This window comes from Tasmannia lanceolata, unplaced genomic scaffold (genome assembly GCF_043159265.1).
Source record: "Tasmannia lanceolata isolate RefF3 unplaced genomic scaffold, GAP_Taslan_0.1 ptg000002l, whole genome shotgun sequence".
In the NCBI taxonomy this organism is placed as follows: domain Eukaryota; kingdom Viridiplantae; phylum Streptophyta; class Magnoliopsida; order Canellales; family Winteraceae; genus Tasmannia; species Tasmannia lanceolata.
Genome location: NW_027518679.1, coordinates 54,113,107 through 54,131,715, shown reverse-complemented (window position 1 = coordinate 54,131,715; position 18,609 = coordinate 54,113,107). Strand labels below are relative to the sequence as shown.

General features: G+C 37.4%; 2 protein-coding genes across 2 annotated transcripts; both read right to left on the bottom strand.

The window, feature by feature from the left end:
- Nucleotides 1-538: 538 nt before the first annotated feature.
- UVH1 (Restriction endonuclease, type II-like superfamily protein) lies at nt 539-8,783 on the bottom strand. Its single transcript, XM_077381247.1, has 10 exons — nt 8,186-8,783; nt 7,056-7,360; nt 6,155-6,354; nt 5,767-5,843; nt 4,350-4,517; nt 2,942-3,748; nt 2,436-2,546; nt 2,069-2,329; nt 1,592-1,815; nt 539-1,122 (listed from the first exon to the last, which is right to left on the bottom strand). The coding sequence occupies exons 1-10, from the start codon at nt 8,738-8,740 to the stop codon at nt 912-914; spliced, it is 2,919 nt and encodes a 972-aa protein (XP_077237362.1). The 5' UTR covers nt 8,741-8,783; the 3' UTR covers nt 539-911.
- Nucleotides 8,784-11,473: 2,690 nt separating this feature from the next.
- On the bottom strand, nt 11,474-18,056 carry LOC143886954 (uncharacterized). The gene is made up of 5 exons (XM_077391122.1): nt 17,590-18,056; nt 16,112-16,210; nt 13,850-13,894; nt 12,403-12,540; nt 11,474-12,141 (listed from the first exon to the last, which is right to left on the bottom strand). Exons 1-5 carry the CDS (start codon nt 17,974-17,976, stop codon nt 11,761-11,763), a joined length of 1,050 nt encoding a protein of 349 aa, XP_077247237.1. The 5' UTR covers nt 17,977-18,056; the 3' UTR covers nt 11,474-11,760.
- Between the last annotated feature and the right edge of the window lie 553 nt (nt 18,057-18,609).

Below are 18,609 nucleotides of genomic sequence, written 5' to 3'. Positions count from 1 at the left end.
TTATGGTTCCACCGCGCCCACCCTTTAAGTCTCTCCTACCGCTTGTCTTGGTCACAAGCATGGTTTAAAATTTTGGTTTCGGTAACCGTTTCGGACCCCACCGAAAATGAAATTTCAGCAAAATCTGAAATTTCGGACCGAATTTTCAAAATTTTTACCAAATTTTCAAAATTTGGACCGAAATTTCAGTTCGGTCCCCCACCGAAATCCGAAATTTCGGGTTTCGGTCGAAATTTAAAACCATGGTCACAAGACTCAAACCGACCCTACAATATTCCATGAAATATTTTTTCATGGTTGCCAAACAAGATCATCAAATCAATGTTGATCATCAATTCAATGTTGTAAGTTGTAACCTTTCAAAAAAAAAACGGTAAGAAAGAATTTATATCTGGGATGCCTTGTCCATTGTAAACCAGCCAGATGAATGGTCTGGATCTGGCACACGTCGCATGTGTACAATTTCAGATCGACTGATAGGCACAACTTTTCACTGTAGAAGGAATAAATACACTATGAAATGGTAACAAATAATGCATGCAAGCAAATTGTCATCCCTCTAATGAATCAGATCATAAATTAATAGTCTCTTACCACAAATTTAAGACTACAAAGATGCTTTGTTGATCCCAGATGATCAATAAATACTGAAATGAGAATGATTTCTCCTACTACACAAGATCTGGCCATGGATGGCACAGAAAAAATCGTCTGTAAATAATGAACAATGGCAATCTGAATAATACAAATATCTCAATGATAGCCTTTTTATTGGGGTGTTAGCCACAAAGCTAAGGCTCAAACGAATGCTCTATGCATCTATTCAGAAAGGAATCAAACCCAAGAGAGTGTTACCAGTGAGAAGATGGGTGCATGACGAGTTTGAACGAATAAGTTGGTAGTATTTAGATTCACAACATGGTTGGACACTTAGCATCAAGGAAGTCCCTGAGTGTCCGAGCCGCTTTCTGACCACCCATCAGTTCAGCTAGCCTCTCAACGGGCAGCATAGCGAGGTCGGCTAAGCTCTTGCATCCATCCATCAAAGACCGGTAGTTTGAATCATTCACGCCTGGAAGACGTCTCAAGAACTCGACAGCAGATGTGTTGTAATTCTCAGCTCTGCAAAGAAAAAGAGATTATTTCAAGTATCACCATTCATAAGATAGAAACCAACCGACTTCACAGGACAAAATCTAGTTATTTTTAAGCTAGGGAGCACAGAAGAACTGCAAGACCCACTGCTAGCATAACAGCATAGATCAACTCCTCAAGCCATGCTGTAGGGTTCTTATATGAAAGAGTAACACTCATAATTAATGACGTGCTTGTAACTCGTTAACTTAATCTGATTATTTAGGCCCTAAACGCTTTAGATTTTGAGAATCGATTGAGTCCAAAACTGATCATTGGACTCAAAATTGTGATTCCAAAACTGATCATTGTGCTAAAAATCGATTCTCCGAATCCAAAACAAACAGGGCCTTTATAAAATGTAAGTGCTACTTAAGATATTAACATCAAGCGACCTCTTGGCAATTAAAAGTTGAAGCTCAAGATCCAAAACTCCAATTAGAAATATGGAGCTTACCTCGCGTCATTTTCCACAATGCCCTCATCCGTGGGGACTCCGACTCGCATGGCTTTGCTCTCGTCAGGTTCATCCTGATTTGCCTTGAGTGATGCAAAAATTTCTGCCGTTGCATGCAAGCTGCGAGACCAGATAAGGCGCAGGCGAGGAAAATGCATGACGAGCAACGTCAGCTTAGATATTATATTTGTTGGCACAACATCATCACCTATGTCACTTGCAGACTGCAAATAAGACAACGCAACAATAAATATGACTGGTTAAATTTATGAATACTCGAATATGATCCAATCTGTAAGAGATGATTAACAATAATTAATGATTTTCAATATCCATTGCAAGATAATAACTACACAATGAATTAGTGAAGTGAATTCCACTTCCTTTCTACTTAATATTGCATCCACAAAAGCTGGGAATCATGCTTTAAATTCAGTTCTTTAAACCAAAGGTAGAAAGGATTCAAGTTCAAAATACCTGGAAGGAAAAGCTCTTGTCCTGTGAGAACTCAATGAGGAGGACAGGTATTCGATAGTAACGGACCATAGTCTCTGCTTGGTGATAGAGGCGACCTGATGCAAAGCTTGAAAAAAGATCCGAAATACTCTTTCTTTCAACACAAATCAATGGTGAAAGGACATAATCCCCAACTTCCAATTTCACTGGTATAATCCGCATGCCTTTCTGGTGGAGAACATTAGGAAGGCTGCTCATGAATTCCCTTATGTCGACTATGACCTACAAAACATGTTGCCTCCTTCAGATTTACAAAGATGAGAAAGAAAATTATTTGACTAGAATAGAACATCATGGAGAATGCAAATTTGGTGCTCTGCCATGCTACCTGCATTTCTTTCTCCAATGCCTTCTTGCCACCAGCCTTCCTAGTTACTGAGTTTTGTAAACTCAGTGATTGCGGCTCGCTCGAGACAGTCAATCCAATACAGCGTCCATCCTGAAAGAAATCCAGATTTTAACATTAAATAAAGGCAATAAAAGGAACAAGCAACATGAGCAAATATCTCTTAAACCACAGAATTTATTTTTTTTGAAAACTTATGCCCTGTTTGGACTGCAAGAAAATCATTTCTGATGGAAAACTTTTCTTGGGAATTTTTTTCTTCCCACAATGTAGAGAGAAAAGAAATGATTAAGGTTAATTCAGAGGGATATTATCATAAATGAAGGCCCCTCTTAAATAAAAATTGATTAGGGTTGGTTCAAGTTATCCCTTTTTTTAAGGAAAAAAGTAAGAAATTTTAGAAATATCTTTCTTTCCAAAATTTTCCATCAAATTCCTGCAATCCAAACATGCCCTTAGGGGAAAGAAACAATGACCAAGAACCAAACCTGATCTACGGGAATCATCATTAATGATTTCTGTCTGATCAAAGATTCAAATGCTCCATTTTCTCTGCGTATGCTTGCCTCAAACTTTTGTACTTCGGTGGAATCTTCATAAAACAGAAAATAAACTTTCAATATCTTTGAGGGATTCTCAGCTTTATAAATTTCAATTTCTCTCACGAAAGTCATGTCTGGGTGATAAACAACAATAGCCGAAGGCTTCATAACATCAAGAATATGCTGGTCGCTATCTAGCGCATAAAACTGAACCGGTGGGAGTGGCTTAGCAAGCGTATATTCTGAGGTGCCAACCTCTTGAGAATGCTCTCGGAGAACTTCTTTGTCCATAGTTCCACTCCTCTCTCCATTTTCTGAGAGCCCAGCTGAGTCCTTTGAATCACTTCTACCCTTTTGGCCTTCATTTTCCAATTGAGATTTTTCAGATTTATTGTTTTTTGTTGAAATCCGATTATTTTTACTTCCAGATGTTTTAGCCTTCACAGTTCTTTCTCCAGTCCTTCCTTTTCCTCTTCCTCTCCCATGTCCTCTTCTGCCAGTATGACGTTGAGGATTATCCCCAACACTAATTTCCTCTACTAAGTTGCTCACCTCTGATGCTGCTGCCATTAGGGCATCATGTTCCAGCTTGTGCATGCTACTAGTTTCTGTATTATCTCCAGGCCCAGATGGAGCCATTCCATTTAGCACACCAAAACCTTTAGGGACCTGAGATTTCTTCTTGTTACGAGTTCGTACACCATGCAACTCTGCCTTACCCAGTAAGTACTTTCCCCATTCCTCCTGCATGACCTATACAGTCAAAAATAAGGAAATAGAAGTTACTATCGCATGTCAGGAAAGTTGGATGTATCACTCCATAAGTAGAATATTTTTAAAGAAGACCAAGGCATTATAGTATGCATCCACATCTTATTCCATCTTATCTTTCTGATCAATTACTCTCACCAATAAATGAACATCTACAGGAGCACAATGCAAGAAAGCAAGAACATAATATTTACAACACACACAAATAGAAAGATAGATGAGAGTGGGAAAGTTGTTGTTATACATTGGAATAATCAATAATATGAATACGTTTAAGAATTTCTCTTAACTTCTATGAATACTATAAAGTTCCGTGCCAGTTAGCTCGATGCCTAGACCAATATAGACCTTTTAACTTACTCAGCCAGTTGCATTCTAAGAACATTCTAAAGATATGCCAATATAATAATTGTTATAGAAGCACTAAGATAATGTTTATGACTTTACATTGGCTTTGCTCAAGAGATAGCAAAATAAAATGAGATAGCTTAACATTTCATGATAGTACAAAAAAATGAAATGAGATAGCAAAATAAACATCTTAGAGAAAAGAATATTATAAGCTAAATGCAGAAAGAAAGACCTTTTGTGGTCCCTTCATGATGCAATCTTCCAGCTGCATGCATGAGCGTTCATCTTTGCAAGCTACCAAAACGATGCCACTATCATCCCCGGCATTGTCAACCATATGTTCACCTTCATTTGACAGAGCTTGCTTTTGTCTTTCCTCTTCTATCTCTTCCAGTACCTCCTGCAATATAAAAACCCAAAATCATAGTCAGGTTCTGCATATTCAATTAACACAAGAAGTACATGATATTGATGATACAAGGAAATATTGTGCACATAAAAAAAAACACAAAGTGCAATTTATGAAGAGGATTCAAAGCACAAATTTATATAGAGACACCATCACATTGTAACAAGAAAAGCTAGAGAATTCAATATATAGCAGTAAAATGAAAAGAAGAATAGCAATACCAGGAGTTCCTTGGTCACGAAAAAAGAATGAAGAGAAAGAAGACATCAATGCCAACTAGATACCAGACTTCCCCTTTTCCTTTACTTAAAGCTTGGTCAATTGTATTTGTATCATATGTTAGCATCAAGGTTTTAAATTTTGGTTTCGGAATGCGTTTCGGTCCTCACTGAAACTGAAATTTCAGCCGAAATCGATGGAAATCAAGTAAAGCAATATTTTAGGGGGTACGAAATTTCGACGAAATCCATGAATTTCGGTCGGTAATTTCAGCTGAAATTTCCGGATAATATTAAATAATCAATAAAAGGGTGATTTTTTGGAGATATTCCTTAAATTTCGGCCCGAAATTTCGGGGGAAACGAAATTTTGATCGAAATTTCGATCAAAATTTTGTAACGTTTCGACTTCACCCAATTTCGGTTTCGTTCTCCATCGAAACCCGAAATTTCTGATTTCGGTCGAAATTTAAAACCTTGGTTAGCATGACCCAAAAGGATAGGAGCTATTTGCTTCCAATGACTATGGGTGCTTTCAATTCATAAGATTGGACATACACCACATGAAGATGCTAATATAAAATACTCATAGTTCAACTCTTTATGATTTGAATGGTGTTCCTGTGATCCTGCATACTGTTCATTGGACATTCACCCAAAGTGTCACTATCCACAACAGATAAAAAGATAATAAAAGAATTGGGTTTTCATGCATATGGTCACTGACTCATGTAAAAAAATTAATCTGAATCACAAACTCACAATAAATCCAACACTGATGAATTGCCCCATGTCTTTGAAATGCTTGATAGAAAACCAAATATACATAACATTCAAAAGAAAAACAAATATACAGCCACAATACAAATGGCATAAGTCTGAGTCGATAGTTTAAAGAAGAATGAATTTCTTAATGGTATCCGACATCTGATCCTAACATGGGCATGGATTGGAGTTGATTCAAAAAATATTTATTAATACAAAACATTCTGAAGATTGAGGTTTTAGCTGCACTCACTCACACGTAAGACCTTCCATTTTGGGGCTTCCTCCAAAACTTCCTCCAAAACCATCCCACTACTTGTACCCGTCTCACCACCTTCAACAAAAGTGCCAACAAGGAAGAATTATAAATCTGCAGTTTAATAATACTTCTTAAATGACAAGAGAGTATACTAAATCCAGATTAGTTTTCTTTTGGATCTTTTGCTTTTCCTGCAAGACAAATTCCTGAGCCTAGATACTGGCTCTCCAGATAGGTTTGCACTACTTATTTCATCTTTATTTCAAGACCCAGAAGAAACAAGAAAAGGAAGAGTTCACAGAGAATAAACAATGCAGTGAATTTACACAAGTAAATGAGATTATCAACATAAACTAAATCGAACCGAAGCAATAAAAGATCATCACCTTTCACCCTTCTTTTCTTGCCCACTGGGCTCTTACAATTTGCACCCAATTTCACACCATCCGATGTCACCAACTGATAAACCCGTTTCTTTGCAAACTCGAAAATCTTATGACTCGAATCCGCAAAAATCCAAATGGATCGAACTCCTTCCGACACTCTTAGCGTATCCAAATACTTCAAGTAAGTCACAGGATCATACCTAAGCCAAATCAAAATTCATTACAAGTTATGTTCATTGTCAAATAAATCCATCAAGAGAGAGTGATACATGCATGTTATGGTGTATATGATGTAGTCACAGAGTAGTTATTGTAGGAATATGCATTTTTAGATTTGTGAGTGTTAGTTACTTATTATGTGTCATGTAAGTAGGTAAACGGGTTGCTGGTGTGGCACACCTTTGTGTTTGTACTTAAAAGAGTTGTATCTAAATGAAAATGTAGAGAGAATTTGCAACCAAAATAGAAACTTATTGTAGTATATTTGAGTAGTTACAATGTAGTTATTAGTTATTATGTGGTTATTTGTTTTAGGCTGGTGGGGGTTAGTTATTGGTGATGTGTCTTATAGGTGGATAGATGGGTTTGGATTGTGGCACTCCCTTTTGCTTGTATTGAAGTAGTAGTAATTCAAGGAAATGGAGTGGAAGAGAATATTACGGCAAGAAGGAAACTTTGTTTTTAGGAGAGTTATGGTTCCTCTCGAATTGAACCGTTAGGAAGCCCAATTGCCTTGAATCAACCATTCCCCTCTCTTTTTCTATCTTTTTTCCTTGTTTATTTGTGTTATGGCCAATTAGGTACGTAACACTCCCCCTATTTTCTATCTTTTATTTTGTAAATTTGTGTAACGTCCAATTAGTTACGTAGCAGAGAGAATAATCAGTAGTGAATTCCCTACCTAACGAGATAATCCACCAATTTCCTCAATGTTTTTAAATCCGAAACAAGCTGCTTCGTTTTCTTCCCGATCATATGCCAAATCGGATCCAATTGCCGCCAAACAATCTCATCAAAAGACTTGAAAAGCCCATTCTCCACTGTTAGATCCTCCACATCGACCTTATTCGTCTTCCTCAACTCCTTCAAACACGCATCCATCGCCTCAATCACCGCCTTCTGAATTCCCTTCATGAGCTGCGACTGCGGAACCCTAATATCCACCACGGTTGGCGGATCCCTCTCCATATCCTCCGCCACAAAGACCTATGATAAAACACAGTTCTATCAGAACAGAAAATAGAGAAGAAGATGATAAAAGAATGAGGAAAACGGTGAGTTAATTCGAGGAAACTCGGCCTCCAAAGTACTAGCTGCACTAATAGTGATTATTCCTTGCTTTCAATAGCCATACAACATCTACACTATATAGAAATCAACAAAATAGAAGACATAAACAACCAAAAAGTACATTGAATCGGTTTTCTACAGTATTTCAGCGAAATTTTGTCGAATTTTAGCCGAAATCCTGAAATTTACAAGATTTCCATCGAAATCTTAAAAAATTCCACCAAAATTTTAAGATTTCCATTGAAATTGCCAGCAATATAGAAACATATTCACATGGCAAATAATCTAAATAAGGAAAACAGATTCTAACAACATCAAACCATAGTTTTAAATTCCAGCTGAAATATTTCGGTTTCAGTTTGGACCGAAACCGAAAGTACATTGAATCAGTTTTTTACAGACATTTACAAGATTTTCGCCCAAATCTTAAAAATTTCCACCAAAATTGCCAAAATTTTGTAAATTTCCACCAAAAATTTAAATATATACGGAAATTTTTTTACCAAAATTTACATGATTCCGTCTGAAATTTCCATCTAAACCGAAATATTCCATTTGAAACCGTAATTTACATCTTAATTACAGGAAATCCTGACATTTACAGATATCTTAAAAAATTCCACCGAAATTGCCAAATTTTGTAAATTTTTGGTTATAACGAAATTTTTACATAATTCAGTCCGAAATTTCCAACTCAACCGAGAAATACTTCGATTAGAAACCGTAAATTTAAATCCTTGCCTGGAACCTTGGCCAGAGGTGCAATTTGCGAACAAAGAGGCACTTCATGATCCGCTCGGCCTTGGAAAATCCGGAGACCATGGCATGGGGTTTATCAGAGAATGCGCGAACATAGGCTTCGCGATTTTGAGATCTGAGGAGCCTAACAATGAAGGCTTCAGTACATGTATCAGATAGCTTGTGAGCATTGAGAATTATAAGGCCTGAGATTTGAGAGGTAGGGATTTTGGAATTGAGGAGATCGACGATCAGGATTCGAGATGTGATGAAGCAGATTGATCCGGTGGTGTAGAGCGCGTGGCGGTGGTTGGAAGGGAGATCGGATGTGATTTCTGATGGGAGATTAGGGTTAGGGTTTTGGGAGAGGGAACGGATGATGGAGGATTTTTGGGAGTCAGACGAGGAGAGGATGAGGAGAGTGCCTTGAGAAGGAGTGTGAAGGAGGAGGAGAGAGGCGATTAGTTTGTGAAGGGAGAGGCCTGATGATAGGACCACTAGACCTCCGTTCGGATCTTCTAGAAGATCCGAGATCAGGTGTTGGTGGAAACCTAGCATTTTTTTTTTTTCCGTCAAAGGAAAGGCGGGAAGGATGAGAAGAGGTGTGTCGAGGAGGGGATTATGAGGTTTCCAGTCCGTAAAAATGATATTGCCACCCGCCGACCTTTTTTCTTACGAGATTTGCTAGGGACCATCGTAGAAAGAATTTTGTGGGTCAGCTGTTGCATTAGAGAGCAGCCACATCGGGTCACTTTTCAACAATTTTGTCTTATTGATTATTCATCTGATGTGGCTGCTCTCTCATGCAACAGCTGGCCGGTGAATAATGCCTTCTATGATGGTCGCTAGCAAGTTTCTTTTCATTTATAAAGACAAAACGACCCCTGTGATGGAATCAAGGGGCGGAAACAGAATTAAAGGTAAAAAATGCAGGACTCCGTTTTCCGATACACGAGGTAGTATTCTGATTCCGCCCATGTAGGAATGAAATATTTATTAAGCTAAATTTTTTATTTTTTATTTTCATTTTTCTAAACAGTAGGAATTGAAATAGGAATCTGGATAGGATGCTGATTCCGATTCTTGATTCCGGCAATCTAAATAGATTTACTAGCTAAATGGGATCTTCAGAAAAAATTTCTCCTCAGAAGAGAATACATTTAGCAACTCAATTGCATCTAGATTGTACCTACAAACTTAATTAGTTGGGATTTGCTAGGTGTTGGTGCCGAAATCCGCTCCGGTGGACGGTGCTTTGGTAGAGCTTCAATATGAGCTCGTCCTATGCTAAAAGAACACGCGTCAAGAGTCCCAAAGTTTGGAATCCAAGAGACCACTCGGACGCTCAAGTTAGAAATCGACACACAAGAAGGAAATCCAAGCAATAGAGAAGCAGAATAACAATGCTTTTTAGTTATGCCAGATGCATACTTTGAGCGTGAAGGTCTCTTTGTAGAGGAGTCGTCCAAGGCAGTTCAGGACACTTGCCTTTGTGGGATCTTTCGTCGTTGGCCGACTTCATATGGAATCGGTTTCGATATTTATCTTGGAGAACCTCGATTTCCCTAACGGGAGTCGGTTTCTATTTAATGCCACCACACGTTTAAGGAGAGCTGCTGTGCTAGGTTCAAACTTCCCCAAGGGCACTTTCCTATTTGGTCGGTGTTACCATTTATGGAGATGGTGAGACCCTCTTGCCCTGGTTATCTAAGAGGCAAGCTCAATTGCTCAACTAAACACTCAACTAAACCAATTGTCACGTGAATGGTGCCTAGTGGATGGACGGATTTTACCCCTAAAACCAGGCCATTCAGGGCTCACTTTTGTAGGAGAGAACAGCCACCGTAGATGAATTAAATGAATAAGACAATATGCTAGAAAGTAAGCTTGTGTGGCTGTTCACTCTTTCAAAAGAGCCGCGTTGCGTGGCAAATCCCTAATTAGTTCCTCTAGAAAGTAGAAACGTAATTGCACCAAGACTAAGCTACATTTAGGAACTTAATTGGACCTAGACAAGATAATTGTGTCTAGACGAGGCTGGGCCTAGCAATTTAATTGCATCTACAAGATTTGCGACTGGGAACTTAATTGTGTTTAGCCGAATGTAGGGTCCAATTGTTGTAAAAAAAAATTCAGAATTTAAATTTATTTAATTTCAGAAAGTAATTATTTTAAAGTTTACACACACTGTAAAAAGGAAAAAAAAGGGAAGTGATATATCCGCCCCTTTCCATTACTTGGGACACCCGAATCTAGTATATCTATGACCGGCAGAGGACCAGACTTAGGTCATTGGGGAAGTGTTCAATGGCCCAGACTGCTAGTACACTGATTTCAGGTGTCCCAAGCAATGAAAAGGGGCGGATATATCATTTCCCAAAAAAATTGCTCAGTTCTCCAAACTAATTAAAGGGAAAAGAGGGGAAAACTCAATGAAAATGGCAATTTCGGAGAAGAACAGATGATCTTCAATTGCAATGAGGTTTCTGGGATCCAATCTCGCCCTTTTATATATTAACCATTGATTTTTGAAAAATATCGCTGCCAAAAAACAATAATGAGCAAACATGCAATGGTTTTAACATCATGTTTAAAGCCCAGCAAGATATGCTAACAGACACAATTCTAAAAACTCAATGAATTTACCTTGGACTTAGTCGAGTTGACTCAGTTTCTGATTTGAAATTTTCTTGAAACAAATCATAACGTGAAAATCTCAACCAAATTGATCATTCAAAAAAAAAATAAAAAAAAATCTCATCCTAATTGATTTCATGATCTTGCCTGGATTGCCTCCACCCATTACCAATCTCATCCGAAGTCAACAGGTGTAATAGCAGTGAAGTAGTCTCCCCGTAGAATAGGGGTAAGTAGCGTTTGGCGATCAACTGAAGTAGTTTCCTAGTGTGGAGGATCATTATCAAAATAAGGGGACTGGGTGTCATTACCAATATATAGAAATAGAAGAGAGAAAGAGAGAAGAGTGTGAAATCCCAAGATTACTAGGAAAGCAAAAACCTTTTCCAAGTAGTTTGGTGGGGGGACAAAAGGCATGACATATGGACAGACAAAGGAGAGATACAGTAAGTAGTCTCCTAGATACAGTAAGTAGTCTCCTATGGAAACTAGAGACAGAATCGGACTTTGATTAGTCTCTAAATGAGACTAGTGTAGGCAGGTCAAGACAAAGCTCGAGTGAATCTCTAGCCAGTTCACAGCACAAACCAAGGTTCATGGTTTTTAGTACCCTTCATAAACTGGTTTTTCTTAAAAAAATATTGTAAACATAAATAAGACACTAATCCACTATCCATTTCATTGATTCTAGGCAATTTTTGTATGGTTGCTAACCTCTTTCTTTACATAATTGCATGGGTACTTCAGGTATCAGTTATCTGCTGAAGACCCATCAGATGATGACATAGGAATCAAGCATTCAAACATGCATGATCCAAGAAATGGATCTTATTTCAATCTAAACAAGCCATAAAAAAAAACTGAATGCTTTCAAGCCTACGGAAGACTACAAATCTAACTGGCAAAGCAAGGCAGGACATACCAGTAGACATGATATTCAACTAAGAACCAGTTGCGGCCAATTTAGCATTGGTCTTGAGATTCAGATCCCCATAACTTTTTGTAATTCGTTTGAGCCACAAACCAACAGGTTTTTCCAAGACAGCCACTTTGATGTTGCTCCACACGTCTGATTTTGTAGGGAGATGTGCAATTTTCTCTGCAATTTCCATGTCTTCCGGTAGAACAGAACCAAAAACAGTGTACGCTCTTTTCCATTCGTCGTGATTTGCAAGGCTGATAAAGAATTCAGGTCCTGAACTGATCCATGCAACTGACCCTCTCCTTATAGCTGGGCATGCTTCCATTGGTATTGGGTTGAATGGGACTCCTTGGGCTTCTAGATTTCCTTGAATCAATGCAAAAGGAGGCCCTAAAGGAGCCTGAACAGTTCACATGAAGAACTTGACTGAGAAAGATAAAAACACAGACCAAATGACAATGCAAATAATCTGGCTAATGAATTTCACACAATTTTGGATGTTAAGGGCACAATGAACCAACTTTCTAATCAAACACCATAGGAAACAAAAGGCCCATAAACTGCCTGAAACCATGCTATGATACTAATAGCCAATAAAATGGATTAGTACCTAACCAAATAGGCAGAAATTAATGGAAATTGAAAAGAAAATCAGTCTTACATCACTTATGTGGTTCCCTTCTGAATCCCAAGAGCTTCCCCGGTCTTCTGCACGATAAAATTGGCAGCCGGCGCAATGGCGTGCTCTCAACAGTTCAACAATGTAGGCCACAGAGCGTGGAGCACAATCAGGGAAAAGCTGTTCCAAATCTAGAATTATCAGAGCAGGGAGATGGTCAAGTGCTTTAAGAACGTTTTAAAGAAAGAGTAGACGAAAAAATGTGTTTATCTACTTCACAGATTGTATAGTGCTTCGCAATAACAATATCTGGCAACCGGATGTCCGGATCATAACAATACACACTCAACTAGGAAATGAAATCCAACTGAGAGGCTTTCATTTCTCAAATCTTTAAAGAGAAAAGACCATGGAAGTGCAAATACATAAATAGGACCAAGGAGACAGTTACAGCTCTAAAGTAGGACAAATGAAGGAACAAGCTAACGATTGAGAGTCAACGCCACTTTTAGTGAAAATTTCAACCATGGCTTTTGTCTCCATATGGACTTGGAAGACCTTAATGTATGTTCGAAAGAACCACATAACATACACGAGCCCCTGCACCATAAATGGTATCTTTAATGGGTATGAATCGTCAGCAACATTTCTTCAATACATATAGGAGATTTTGTCTCTGTGTTTTGATGCAGAAATTACTCTAATATTTCAGCATAGTAAAATCTCACTCAGTTAAAAAAAAATCTCACTCACAGTTACCACGTAGGATAGAGAACCTAGCCTGGTATACAATATGTGATATTATATGTCACCCGTCTGCAAACCCTGTTATGTTAAATGGGTACGATATATATCTATATACTATATAGCAGAAGAGAAAAGAAGAGAATTTTTTGAATTTTTTGAAAATTCTATGAGAATTACACATCACTTTTTTGACTTTTTTTAACAAATGCACCCATTCAACTCACATATTTTCAATCCTACCCTCTCCTTTATGCTTTTTAACAAAGGCACCCATTAAAGCCACATAATTTCAATCTTACCCCCCTGCTTTATGGTTTTTTAATAAAAAATCTATAGGGTGATCTTAACCATCCGATTTAAGAGGAAGTATGAAAACCTCTATAGATTAGAGGGCTAGGATCAGCCTATGGAAATGATTTTTGGGGCACAACCTATTTATGTTGTGTTCCATCACATGGACGGTTTGGATCAACCTATGACATAGTCCGTACAGTTCTTTGTCGGCCCGTGCATCGCATGGGGTTTTTTACTAGTATATATATATATATATATATATATATATATATATATATATATATAAGACACAAAAGGATGCAAGTACTCTACCATTTAACTGAGAGTAAATACCAAATGCAATTACAAGGCAGAATCTACATATATGTGCTCTACTTTACAACAAGGGAGAGTAAGAAATACCCAAAGCATAATCCATATACACATACATTGAAAATTGAGAATTTACCTTTATATGAAGGATTCCATATTCTGTTTCAAAGCCGACGATACCCTATATGAAAAAAATAGTGGCAAGAAGGGAATGTCAACCATGTAACCATTCACCAAATTTAGTAACTCATGCAATAAAGATAAAAGCAACCAATATTTGTATGTTTATTAGAACATATAGAATAACGACTAACTAAAACAAAATATATGAGTGTGTGGGAAAAGGCAAAGAACACGATCGGTTATGACAATAATAACATCTGGAAACATATAAAAGAGCATAAACTACAATTATCAACCACATCCACCTGATAAGATTCTAGTCAAATGGAACATGTTGCACATATTAGCAATTTAGCATGCATGATCCTTGTTGAGCCGTTTATTAATCAAACGAGTAACTTGGTTTCTGAAGTTTGAACACTATCTGATATGGAATGATAAAGCATTTTCTTTGTATAAGTAATAGTCTTTATCCATGTGTTTTGCATGAGCATGATCAACCAGATATTTTGAGAACTGGATTGAACTATGATTGCCAGAACATGCTTGATCCTGGAAACGGACACAACTGTTGCTATTAGGCCTCATTCCTGCCTCTGCAATAAAGTTTACAACAATCTTTTCCTTTCCAATACCCTACAATATGTCTTTATGTATTCATTGACAACCTTGATTTCCAACAAGAGATATTGTGCCTGGAGAATGTGATATCAAAGTCTCCCACCAAGCTTCAGAGCATGGTACACATTGGTAAAGTCACAGAACAACATTAGTCAACTCTATGGTGTAGCAGAGAAGAGAAGTTATGTTATTCAGTAAACCTAACATTAGTAAATTTTAGTTATAAAGTCGAACTGCACATGATATCATCAACAGCCCACATGTAAGCTGATAAAGTGCATCATACACGCATGTTATGCGCTTAAAAGATATGCAATTGAAGAAGAGCAAGTAACATAAAGGTAAAAAGATAAAAGATCAATCTGGTAAGTAATTTATATTGAAAGGTAAAGGGATACATAGGATATGAGATGAGCTTTTCATTTTCTTTTTGGTAGGAGGAGCTAGTGAAGGAGATCAAGGAAAATGGAGAAGACAGAAGACGTACAAAGAATGGCAAAGGAATCATGAGAGCATAGAAAATAAAGGTTAAAAAATCTTCAAAGTAATTAAGTTTCATGGATGATCAGAACAGGAGATCGGAAATTCAGTGTGAAGTGTTAGATCTGAAATACATTGACTCATGCAATGGAAGGGGATATTTGCTCATACTACATGAAACCAGTGTTTAAAAATGCGGATGTGGGTCAAAATGCGGCCAAGAAATATCCTTGTCGACTCGGTGCAAACGCGGTTGACGCGGCTGAGTACTCAGTTGACGCAGTCATAATAACTCAGGAGAGTCGAAGGAGTTTTTATTGAATTTAAGGCAAAACAGGGAACCCGGCCAAGGGAAAAGGAAATCGACTCAGGGGAGTCCACAATGATGCAGGGGAGTTTTAAAACTATGCATGAAACCCAAGTCCCGGGTCTAGTACCGTGAAGATTTGACTATAGTCACAAATCAGTCCAAAAGAGTGTGTGTTTGGGGGGAGGGGGGGGTATGAAGACAATTTTACAAAGGAAAATTAGAACAAATTATATCAATAACCCCCCTATGAACAAATGAAATAAAGGAAAGAAATTATAGCTATTATCCCCTTATGAACAAATGAAAGAAAGGAATGGAACAATCTACATTTATCGCCAACTGAGTGCTACATCAATTATTTTGTTCAATTCTTAACCCTTATACTTTGTATACATCTCATAGAAGTCAAACTAAATTAAATTAGTTAATTTCTTGGACATGTTTTTAATAGTAAGACTCCAATGTGTTTGGTCCAAATGTCCAATACATAGCAAAACCATTACAAGTTACATCCGAAATAAAAAACCATTACATGTTACAACCTACATCTGCCTAACCCCAGCTTAATCATAAAAAAAAAAAGTTACAAACTAAATAAAGCTTCACATGGCTGCCTCCAAATGCACACAATTAGATCTGACAAAGAAATCTAGCGTACTTGCAACAGAACTAACTAGAAAAATTAAGAGGACCCTCTGCCCAGGACAGGTAGAAAGATTTACCTCTGGATTAGAATAACACAACTATGTTAATGTACATGCTAATTTTTCAGACACGTCCATTGTAAAACAATGAAACAAAAGTGCACCAAAGAATCTCACACAATCTCCATTACAAGTTCGGGGATGGAAGAAAACAACATACCTCTCCTTTTCCAAATATAAGCCCGGAAGTCCAAAGAACTTTGTCTCCTGCATCTTGAAGATCAGGGAAAAAAGGATCCTTCTGTTTCTTTAACCAGCACTAAAGAAAGAAAAAGAAAATTCAGGGTTGGGCAAGAAAAAAAAAATTTGTCCTGGCATGAAATCTTTCCAAATTTATAACATAAGAAAGGTTAAAGGGGAGTTCCATAACAATGTTGTAAAGTAAAAAAATGGTATCATGAAAGGTATGTTGTTACTTCAGTTAACAAGTCAAATATCAAGACGAGATAATGTCTCGTAATTTCTATAGAATGACAAAGTAAGTCTAAGAAGTAAGACATGCAGAAGAATTCGGTAATCAGGATATGCAATGGCGAATAAACTAATAGCTGAAATTTCAGATGGTTTCGGGTATAGAATCTTCTTTACTAGTTTAGTTCTATGGTAACTCCATGGTAATGCATACATCAAAACTAGCTTCTGTATATATGATTTATGCCCATGAGTGGACACTTTTGGAACATTTTGCATGTCCCTACCAGTGGTCCGCACGTAACTGTTTTAGTTCTGTTCTTCCAGCCCCTCATGCACCTTACAAGTTCTCTACTAGTGCCAATGATGATAACAATAGCAACAACAACAACACCTAGTTTATAATATGAATTCTTAAATAATACTAATGAATCAGAAAACAATAAAGAATCCTCATATAGATCAAACAATACTAACGAAACAAACCCTTAAAAAAATTCGCCAAATCCATGAACACATCAAAATTCACCGCATCAGGAAAAAAGCATTAAATAAGTAAAACCCGTGTTAAAACGTTTAATGTAAACAAATTAAGAACTATATCTTCTAGGCCTCTGATGTCTTCTGAATAGTGAATTGATCAACGTAAAATAAGATATATTCTTTTAATAAAATCTTTCGATGGATAATGCTAATAATTACTTCTGTTTTTTTATTTATAGATGAAACACTTTGATTTCTGGTACCATAATTAGTTTGAGATTATTTTTTAACCGTCTGAAATCTTAAAAACACATAATAATCACAAACTGTTAGAATATGTTAGATTTGTGAGATTAGATTTGATTAAGAATCTCACTAATCTTAGTTAAATTACAATGAGCACAGTGAATGTTTATATAGAACACACAGAAAGATAAGCATTGATTGTGGAAAGAGATAAAGAAAGAAACATACTAATCTAACCCAAATTAAAACTAGCTAGTTGCATAATCTAACACCTTCATCAAAACTATGATTAAGAATTTCACTAATCTTAGCTAAATTACAATGAGCAGAGTGAGTGTTTGTATAGAACACATAGAAAGAAGAGCATTGATTGTGGAAAGAGATAAAGATAGAAACATACTAATCTAACCTAACTACCCCATTTAGCCTAGTTGCTTAGTATAGCACCTTAATCAAAACAAATCTAACATATTCTAACATAAACAAAACCAAACTCACCTCACCAAACTTCTGCCCACATTTCTCTCTATCCCCACAAAACACCCACGAATCACATAAGCAAGGCCCATCTCCACTGCACATCGCTTTACACGCCCTACAACACTCTTTTGATGTATTGAACTTCAAATCCGTACCCCATTTCACAGCTGACCCCCAAAGCTCCAAATTCTCAATCCCCTCACAACACTCCCCTTCTTCTCCCCCAATACCCTTCTCCCCCTCAATCTGAACCGTTGATTTTCCGCCGGAAAATGACGATAGAATCAACGGCCGGAAAGCTACAGAAAGACCCATGTACACCAAAGAACATGAGAGAAGACCCATCAAGAGGAGGATTAGGTATGCCCAACGGCTACTTTCGGATTCATTTGGCTTTCTCGCCATCACAAATTAAGAGAAGAAGAAGAAATCAGAAATCTGATGTCTCTTCTTCTTGTTTTGGGATTAGAGAGCCGTTGACTGAATAAAACTTAGCAGACATAACAGATTCACATCTTTTGTTTTTTACTATTTTATGGAAGATGGTAAATCCGCACCCCCTATAGGATAATTCGCACCCCTCTTACCATGAATTGATGTCAAAAGGCGTCAAAAAAGGATGTTTATGTGGCAGACTTTTAACGCTTTTTGACGTCAATTCACTAAGTGGCGGCTTCTTAGTGTACTGAGTAGTGTGTACTACGCACACGTGTGGGCATTTGGTAGATGGGACGGTCTCTATCTCTGCAAACAAGATGAACGGTCCAGATTACCGTAGCGATTAATTGAATTCCTAGTTCATCCGTATGTGTGGGAATATTTTGGGAAGTGATTTATTGGCCCCTCTTTTCCCCATGGATACCCCCTCTAGTGTATTTATGATAACTCTTTCACTCTTTACTTTTTTGGCAGGAGGTTTTTTCTGGGAAGAGGTAATAAGCCAAAAAAAAAAAAAGTACCCAGCATCTTTTGATTTTGTAAATCCATCACAAATTCATTCTAAAATCGCACGACGATGTGCAAAGTCATTATCTTGGC